Source organism: Microtus ochrogaster, chromosome 19, assembly GCF_000317375.1.
Source record: "Microtus ochrogaster isolate Prairie Vole_2 chromosome 19, MicOch1.0, whole genome shotgun sequence".
Lineage (NCBI taxonomy): Eukaryota > Metazoa > Chordata > Mammalia > Rodentia > Cricetidae > Microtus > Microtus ochrogaster.
Genome location: NC_022021.1, coordinates 29,460,176 through 29,469,492, shown reverse-complemented (window position 1 = coordinate 29,469,492; position 9,317 = coordinate 29,460,176). Strand labels below are relative to the sequence as shown.

Sequence of the window (9,317 nt, the reverse complement as noted above, 5' to 3'; positions counted from 1 at the left end):
GTTACACTTAATGATGGTATTTTGTTTGCCGGTTCTAGGTTATTTGTCATTCTAGCACTTGATAATCTAGATTGAAAATACAGAAAGAGAAAATACAGAAAGGAAGCGTATTGATACTGTAATCAAGAAATGTTCAGTATTTCATTGTCAGCTTGGAAGCAAAAGCTGTTCGGATTTGCCTGAAGGAGATTCGGTGGCCATGCGTCTGTGTTCGTAGCGACTTTAATGGGTCCCCAGGGTCCCCAGAATTCACTGTGGCCAATTTACCAAATGAAGCACCTTCCCGTTTTAGGCTCGATGAGTCTCTCTGGCAATCCCTCGACCTCGCAGGTAAAAACCTTCACCCGGACGTGACTGTCCGCCTGCTTTCTCGAGGGGTGATCGCCTTCCGCTGCCCGCGGTCGTTTATGGAGCAACCATTGGGTGAAAGTTTCAGGTAAAGAAATGACTGAATGTTGCGGTGAAAACAGTTCACGCACCTTTTTTTCTTGTTTGGGTCTTCAGCCTGTGAGGGGTGGTTTGTCGTGTGAGCTGCCAGTTACATATTGTGCCATGTGACCTCTAGCTTAAAGCATGGCACAGGTTTAAGAGCTACTGGTGGGCTTTCCCCAGGGTCAGAGATGTTTGTATAGGGACGTCTGAGCCTGTGGCTCAGTGTTAGAGTACTTGCCCAGCACATACGAGACCCTGGGTTCATCCCATTTTCCCAAAGGAAAACCATGCTCGTTAGCCACCCAGCACGAGCGCCCAGCAGGCAGGGCCTCTCTCCCAAGGGCCAGAGGTGTACCAGGGCCACATCAGAGAAACCTGCTGCTTCTGTCCACACTGCCCATCCATAAGAAAGTGAGGGGGAGTATTTTCATACTTGTGTCATGAGCTTTCTGTCCTATCACGGACAGGTTTGCACCCTGAAAAGAATGCCTTCTTTTTTGTTTTGTAGACTGTTTTGAAAAAATACTTCTCTGGTGCTGCAAATTATGGAATGCTAAGGTTTCGTGCTATCTGATGCCCAAGAAGAATAGCTAGATACGGAAGAGAAAAGCAAGCTAAAGACAGTAGAACATGTCTCCATTCTAGTATCTTCCCCTTCTTTCCATTGTCCAATTCCTCTCCCCACGACTTTTATTTATTTGCCCCAACTGCTGTTCTTCCGTAGCCTGTGTTTGTGTTCCTGCCAGGGTTTGTCTGTCTTCTCCTCCACATGCTGTTCTCAGACAAGCTGTGTCCTGCGCGCCCACATTTATGCTCAGGGTTTCTCCAGCTCTTCTGTTCTTCTTCTCTAGTTCTCAGTACCTAAAAGCTTCCACCCCTGAACTTCTGACTACCTCAGTATTAGCATATCTAAGTGTAAACACGGCCTGCAATTAAAACTGGTTCTTCCACTGTCCTCCCTGTCTTAGTAAACACTGTTGCTCACCCACTCAGCCCCTACCAGTGCCAGAAGTCATCATAGGCTCACCCCACTCCCTGGGCACGTCTAGCCAGCTCATTCCTGTGACACCTGCCTATTAATTTTCTTACTGGGAGCATGTTGGCAGCAACATCTACACACTTGGCAAATCTTGGATTTTAAAAATAAGAATGAGGATGGGAATTAGCTAGAAGCAATTTGTTTTATGACCAGAACTTTATTTGGTATTTAAAGTGAGTGTTTAGTGTGATTTGTGATCGCTCATGCGGGGGCGGGAAGGGTCAGGTCGGAACTGACTGTCCTCGTGTGAACCGCCTGACGGGGCCTCTTTTCTCTCCTCCATATTCAGCTCTTTTCGTGTGCAGCACATGGACTTATCGAACTCAGTCATAAATGTGTCAAACCTCCATGGGATTCTGTCCGAGTGCTCCAAGTTGCAGAATCTAAGCCTGGAAGGCTTGCAGCTTTCGGATCCCATTGTCAAGTGAGTGGCACCTGAAGTATGTCACAGATGGTTGCAGTGTTTCTTGTATGTGACTACAGTGTCCTTATACATACCTGTCCAGAAGGACATACCAAATATCCAGAACTGTCCAGAGTCTTCAAGACGACAGAAGTTTGAATACTGATCATATGCCAGACCCCATTCTAGGTGTGATAGACAAAGGCGGACAGCATGTGGTCTGGGAGACGGATAATTAGAGTGCAGAGTGTTCACTAAATGCACTGGTGGTTATGGGGCAACGCACAGAAAGGCCCAGTTGAATTTAAGGAGGACAGCCTTCTCAGTCGGAGGAATGACTTGTAGGCTGGCGATTAAGACATTCCAGTAGGAGGTCTCAGAAGTGATCGGACATCGGAAGCAGCCTCAGGAAAGCTGCTGCTGTTCCGACTCCTAAGTAGCTGGCAGTTGCCTGAGCACAGCAGTCCGGGAGATGAGGAGAAGCGTGGAGACATGTAATGGCCTTCTGTGGAGACGGAGTTTGCAAAGAGGCCTTGAAGCAGAGTGCATCGTGGGTCTGAAAACAGAAGGGCCGTGTCAAACTGAAATGTATTTGATTAGTTTGCTAGGGACCACATGGGGTTAGTTGGACACAGACAGGTTAGGTTGCTGGAACAGGTTAGGTCCGTGGTCGCATGGAACAAGACTGGTAGCAAATATGTAGCAAAAATTTTAACTTAGTTGATACTAAGTTAAAAGTAATACTGAGAGCCAGCACCTGTGGTAAGCTCTTGCTCTCTTGCCCTTGCTCCTGTCTGTGAAAGCTGAGCCACAGAGAGGCTGGCTGGCTTGTCCACGTTCACAGTTATTCAGTACCAGGCCAAGACTTAACTCGAAAACAACTGGCTATTCATCCCCAGGTTCCCTAATAGAGGGAAGGCAATAAAAGATACATTTATTGGCGTTCCTTGTGCATTTACACCGCAAACACTTTGCAAGTCCTTCGGTATATTATGTCATTCAACCCTTGCTTCCTTTTTTTTTTTTTTGAGACAGGGTTTCTCTGTAGCTTTGGAGCCTGTCCTGGAACTAGCTCTTATAGACCAGGCTGGTCTCAGACTCACAGAGATCCGCCTGCCTCTGCCTCCCGAGTGCTGGAATTAAAGGCCCAGCTCAACCTTGTTTCTAACCCTGCCAGTTTGCCACGGTTGCCGATTTGCATATGAATAATGGAAGCAGATCACTCTGCTGTGACAAGAGATGGTGAAATATAGATTTTTAAGCTCACTTCTGACTCACAAGCGTATGTGCTAAATTATTATTTTCTGTGTTCTCCTTTCTACCACAGCACACACACACACAAGGACTCCACTGATGGTATTCATTCCTCTGGCATTTTCTCTTCCCTAGCACTCTTGCCCAGAATGAAAACCTGGTGCGGCTAAACCTCTGCGGGTGCTCTGGGTTTTCCGAATCTGCCGTGGCGACTCTGCTGAGCAGCTGCTGCAGGTAGGAACAGTCTGCGGCCGTAGCAGATACAGTGACCCTTCGCATCTGGGTATCTGGATGTGCTTTTGAGGGCTGCCTTGGTCTCGGCCTGGGCAATGTAGCATCTGGCGCGAAAATGTTCAGGCTGAACTCAAAGCGCGTTTGTCAAGGAAGGACACTTGGGTAGTGATCCCTTCTTTGCTGCTGTGATTGGGTAGTGATCCCTTCTTTGCTGCTGTGATTGGGTAGTGATCCCTTCTTTGCTGCTGTGATTGGGTAGTGATCCCTTCTTTGCTGCTGTGAGCGGGAAGCAGAGAGATGTGTTTATCACAGTGTGGTTGATTTATATCTGACCGAGCCATATTGAATATGGGTTATATGTACCGCTAAGTGAGAGGAGACGTGGCATAGAGAATACACAATGCCTATAATGTAGATGCTCCTTGTGTTATCTCTATGTCTCCTTAGTGTTCTCTCAAAGGGAAATGGCCCTGGATCAGAACATCGCGAGGCAGACAGAGCGCACAGCACTGCGTTCAGTCAGTCAGCAGAGGTGCAGGCAGAAGGAGGGAGCGTTGTCTTGGAAGCCCGCTGGCTCTCCTCGTAGGGAGAATCGGATGCAGTGGATTTGTGTAGCATCTCGGTCTTTTTCCTTAGTAGTCAGTCCATGGGTTTTATAAAACATTTGAGTTGGTAGCTGCTGAGTGCTGTTTTGACAAGAATCTAGATGGTTCGAGAAAGACACATAACAAGCTATAGTTTCCAACCTGCATCCCCAGAAGGAGGCAGTGTTTGCTCGGGCCTCCCCGCTGCCGCCGGGTAAGTTGCAGGCACAGGTGTTTAGAGGAGAGAATGCAGTTATCAGTGAATGACACGGGGTGGCCTGTGCATGAGGAGATACAGAACCTGGTTGTGTATTTTTGGCGTGTGCTGCTTCAGTCGCCCTCGTCCTCCTGATGGCCTCATGCCTTCCCTGTCGCCCTTCCGTCATGCAGACTGGATGAACTGAATCTCTCCTGGTGCTTCGAGTTCACTGAAAAGCATGTGCAGGCCGCCGTGGCACATCTGTCGGCCACCATCACCCAGCTCAACCTCAGCGGCTACCGAAAGAACCTCCAGAAAACAGGTTAGAGCGTCGAGGCCGGGGCCGCTGAGCTGCTCTACGGCTCGCCTGTGACATTTCTGCAGCCTCATTGTCTCCTTAATCTAGCATGCGTGCTGTGTATGTCTTCAGCAGAGGGATTGTTCGTCGGAAGAGTTAGGTACAAATAGCTCCTGAGCTGGATTCAGGCTATGAGTCCAGGATCTAGACAAAGATTCTTTTAAAGTAACGTGTGTGTGTACTTGGAGGCCAGAGATCAACACTGGGTGATTTCATCAGTACTTCTCTACCTTTAAAAAAAGTTACGTATTTTTCTATTTTATTTTATATGTATAGGTGTTTGCCTGTATTCATCATGCCTGTACCCTGTTGTCAGTTTGTTTACTCTTAATAGACTTTTTGGGGAGGGGCCCACCACCCAGCTCCCAAATAAGTCACACTCGGAGGCTTAGTCTTAGTTATGAGTGCCCAGCCTTGGCCCGTTTCTTGCCAGCTTTTCTTAACTTATCCCATCTATCTGTGGCCTTGGGGCTTTTGTGGTTCTCTATTCCTGTATGTCTTTTCTTTCCTGCTTTCGCTATGTCTGGCTCTGTAGCCGGGTGACCCCTGAAGTCCTCCTCCTTTCTCAGGCCCCACCTTCTCATGTTTATTTGCTGCCTGCCAGCCCCGCCTGTTTCTCTCTCCTGCCTCACCATCAGGTGTTTCAGACAAGCAAAGTAGCACAGCTTCACGGAGTTAAACACATGCAAAGTAAACAAAAGCAACACACCTTCAAATAGTACCCTAATAGTACCCTAATAGTACCCCCACATGTATGCAGTGCCTGCAGAAGCCAGAAGGGGCAGCAGAGCTCCTGGAACTGGAGTGACAGTTTAGTCGCCTTGTGGTTGCTGGGACCCAGACTCTGGTTCTCCCCAGTCTTCCTGTTTTGTCATTTTAACAGGGTCTCTCGCTGATTTTGCTACTGACTGACAAACAAGCCCACAGGGGTCCTCCTGTGACTTCTGCCCCATCCTGAGGTTACAAGTTTATGCTCTCCCACCCAGTGTTCACAAGAGTGCCACAGAGCAAACTCAAGCCCTAGGACTTACAGACAAAAGCGCTTATATCTCCCGTGTCCCAGAACTACTTTCAATAAACAAAATTACTCTGCAGAACCCTGATGTAAAAGTAGGTAAACACAGGTTGAACCATTAACGGACCAAATATATTTAGGGGGGAAAAACTGCATCTGTATTGAACGCGTAGTAACTTCTGGGCACAAGGCACTCCTCAGTTCAGTGTAACAACTACGCACTCATCAACCATATTGACAGGAGGAGATGCGGAGTGACTTCAGTGTCCTTGGATCTGAGCATCCAGATGGGATCCTGGAGTCAAACCCCAGGGACACAAAAGGGTGACTTTGAAAAGTTGTTTTCAGCTAGGAACAGCTTCCCAAAGTCTGGAAGGCATTTCGTCTCAGCGCATGGAATTCTGCTGCCATCTAGTGGTTGGATGCCAGAATTGCTGCTGGAGAGCGCAGAAAAATTAACTTGGGGGTCATCTGGCCCAAAATGTCAGCAGTTAAGATTGAAAATGCCTCAGTTAATAAATTTATATTTACATTTTCTACTTTTTTATTCAGTCTAAAAAACAATGTTGACGAAGACAAGCATTTGAAGTTGGGTGGGTAGCAGCCATGGTACTGACTTGGCTGAGCTTTGTATTGTGTGTGAGTCACTGAGAGTCTTAATTTGCACACGTAAGTGGTCACAAGAGGAAATTTTTTTATTAAATGGCTTTATAGCTCAGTCTCTGGCTAATATTCAATCCGGGCTGCACAAAGGCAAATTAGTTTAGGTGCTCCAATCAACCCTGTGTGGTGTCTCGTGGGTGTTGCTGGCTCGCCGGGTGTGGGTAATTTGCTACTGAAGTCTTTAGTATGCTTAAAGAGACGTGTGTCGGGTATCTTGGCTGCTTCATAGCATTTCAGTAGTATTTGGAAACTACTTCTCTGGGGCTTAATACGTAAGATCTGTCAGACCAATGGAAATGTTCTTCATGGGTGGCCAGGGAAGGGTTTAAGGCCGTCCCTGTGTAAGGATGCATATTTGAACAACCACCGTCGCAAAGGACCGTCCTCAGATACAGAGACGGAGCCCAGAGCTGCAGCCATGGCTCGATTGATTTCCTGTCACTCTCCCTATGCAGCTCCGGGCATATTTTCCCTTTAGACACTTTAAATTCTGAGTATAGAATTATACGGTTATTCTCGGAAATCAAGGTCGTATAAAAATACACAGAGGCAAACAGATCCGTGGTGAGCAGACTTCCTAAATGGTATGAATGGAGTTGAAGATAGGAGGAGGAATGGATCCGGGGGGAGGGGAAGTCGGGGAGGGAAAACTGCAGTTGGGATGTCTTGCATAAGAGAAAAATAAATAAAATTTTAAAGAAGGAAAAATATAGCGGTGGGTGGGTGGGATGTGGCAGGGCTGGTCACAGAGAGGCCCTCTGATCCTGGGAGAGATAAACAGTTTGTGGAAAAATTCTAGAACTAGATGCAATGATCAAAGAGGGGATCTTTTATTTCGACGAGAGAGAAATACACACAGGTTTGTGGGAGAGCGTTCGGGAACGAAGGACAGCAAAGATAAAGGCCTTTGTATGGGAGCTGGTGGCAAAGGCGAGGTCGCCAACACAGAAGACACCAGTGATGTGCTGTGGAGCAGTGACATGGTCTGGCTTTACGCGATTCACACGCTGGCGCCACGTTGAAAATAGGCTGGGGGCGGGGGGAATGCATGAAGCAGGGAGGACAGTGGGAAACTAGGGTGGTAGCATTTACGGTGCTAAGAAAGGGCCGTATTTGGGCGCATTTAGGAAGCCGACCCAATAGGATTTGGTGACAGGCTGGATGTGGAAAGAGAGTAAAGCGGTCAAGTGTGATTCCCGAGGTTTGCGCCTCAGTTGCTGTCCTTGGGGTTGTATGGTACTAGGGCAGGAAGGGGTGGAGGAAAGGGGGAGATTTAGGGCAGACACTGGCGGTTTTAAACATAGATTGGTGTGACTATCACATAGCCAAATCAGTATGTTGAGAAAGAAAGCATTTGAAACTACAAAACTAATATAGGGCACAGCTGTGAAAGTAAGCATTCAGACATTAAGTGGAGTGTATCAGTTCTAAATAAGTAACATTTAAAATCGTTTTTCCCCGCTGACAAAGTAGCTCGGTTCATGTCACTCTTACAAATTCTGCCAAGTGTATAATGTCAGTACTTGCTAGCAGCAATTAACAGTCCGGAGTGTTTCCTTCAAGCTGGTTTCCTTTTCTCTATTTTTATATGAGTTTGTGTGTGTGTGTGTGTGTGTGCTTTGACTAGATTAAGATTACAGTGCACTGTGTATCTGTGCGTATTTTGTTTTCTTTTTTATGCAAAACATTTCCCGGCGTTTGTTTTCCATTTATTTATTTTGGAACGTGGAGGCTCTGGGGGAGTATACCTCGGCACGGCAAATGTGTGGCAGTCAGAGAACTTGCTGGAGTTTCTTCTTCCAGCATGTGGGCTCCAGGGATGATCAAACCTGGGTTGTCAGGCTTGCAGCGAGAGCTTCTCCTCCTCTCTGAGCCTCTCTCCAGTCCAAGAAGCTATTTACTTAAGTATTTCGTGCTCCATATCTGTTTCACAAATACATGCTTATGATCTTAATTTATTGTTTATCATTTTCTTGCATAAGACTATTATTAATCTGTATAACTTATGTTGAATACACACCATTTTCGGATACTTTTCTGAATGCTCTAACGTGCAGAATTTTTTTTTTATTTTTGGGGCAGGGTGTCACTATCTAGCCCTAGCTGGCCTAGAACTACTGTATAAACCAGAGTGATCTACAGTTGTCACCAATTTTTCAGCCTCTGCCTTCTTGGTACTGGGATTACAGGTGTGCCCAGCCATGTCTGGTATAAATAGTAGAATTTTTAAAAATTCATTTATTATACATACACTTGTCAGGAGAGGGCGCCAGATCTCATTACAGATGGTTGTGAGCCACCATGTAGTTGCTGGGAATTGAACCCAGGAACTCTGGAAGAGCAGCCAGTGCTCTTAACCTGAGCCGTCTCTCGAGGCCCATAAATAGTAGAATTTTAAGATGTATTTTGTAGATTATGTGGTTTTTCTTTGTTTATACACTCCTTACCTAACCCAAGATTCTGCAAATTTCTTGAAAATAGCATTTAAAACTTAAACATATATGGAATTTACTGGGTTGTAATTTGAGCTAGACGTTCATTTGTTAGTTTTGATTCAACATTTTTTTTTTAAAATAAATAGTTCGTGATTCCCGCTCGCTAAGTTGAAGGGCCACCTTGATAGAATATTATTTGACTCTGTGTCCTGGCATTTGGTTTTGCTGTCGTTGTTGTTTCCCTGGCTATCATGGGTTGGGATTTCCTTTTCTCTTTCCAGCCAGTTACTATTGCTGCATAACTCGTTGTTACCCAGGGATTTCACACAGCTCCTCTAATGTTTGCGGTAGATTCCCGGGTGCTCACCTGGACTTTCCCGGCAGGAAACTCTTTTCTACAAGAACTGCTCTGACCGCCTTGCAGCCAGCTTCCAGTGCGTTGTTGAAGAACAGCAGCGGAAGCAAACACCCTTTCCTCCTTCCTTCTTTAACCGTGACAGTGACCATCACGTTTGTTTTTCCTAGATCTTTGTACCTTAATCAAACGGTGCCCCAACCTCGTCCGCCTCGACTTAAGGTACTGTTGTAGATCAAAATTTGGAATATGTGGGTTGTTTGGAGATGGGGCAGGGTCTAGTGCAGGCATCAAGTGGTGGTGTGCTCAGTCTCTGGGTGCAGACCTCGAGTGGTGGTGTGCTCAG

The 9,317-nt window shown here is 46.5% G+C and overlaps 1 protein-coding gene across 1 annotated transcript in view; it reads left to right on the top strand.

Moving 5' to 3' along the window:
* Positions 1-9,317, top strand: part of Skp2 (S-phase kinase associated protein 2) — a 28,868-nt gene that overhangs the window by 13,712 nt on the left and 5,839 nt on the right. The window contains exons 4-8 of the mRNA XM_005356612.3: positions 293-436; positions 1,761-1,895; positions 3,264-3,362; positions 4,337-4,467; positions 9,142-9,193. Of these exons, the coding sequence (XP_005356669.1) occupies positions 293-436; positions 1,761-1,895; positions 3,264-3,362; positions 4,337-4,467; positions 9,142-9,193 (561 nt within the window). The remainder of the gene's footprint in view (positions 1-292; positions 437-1,760; positions 1,896-3,263; positions 3,363-4,336; positions 4,468-9,141; positions 9,194-9,317) is intronic.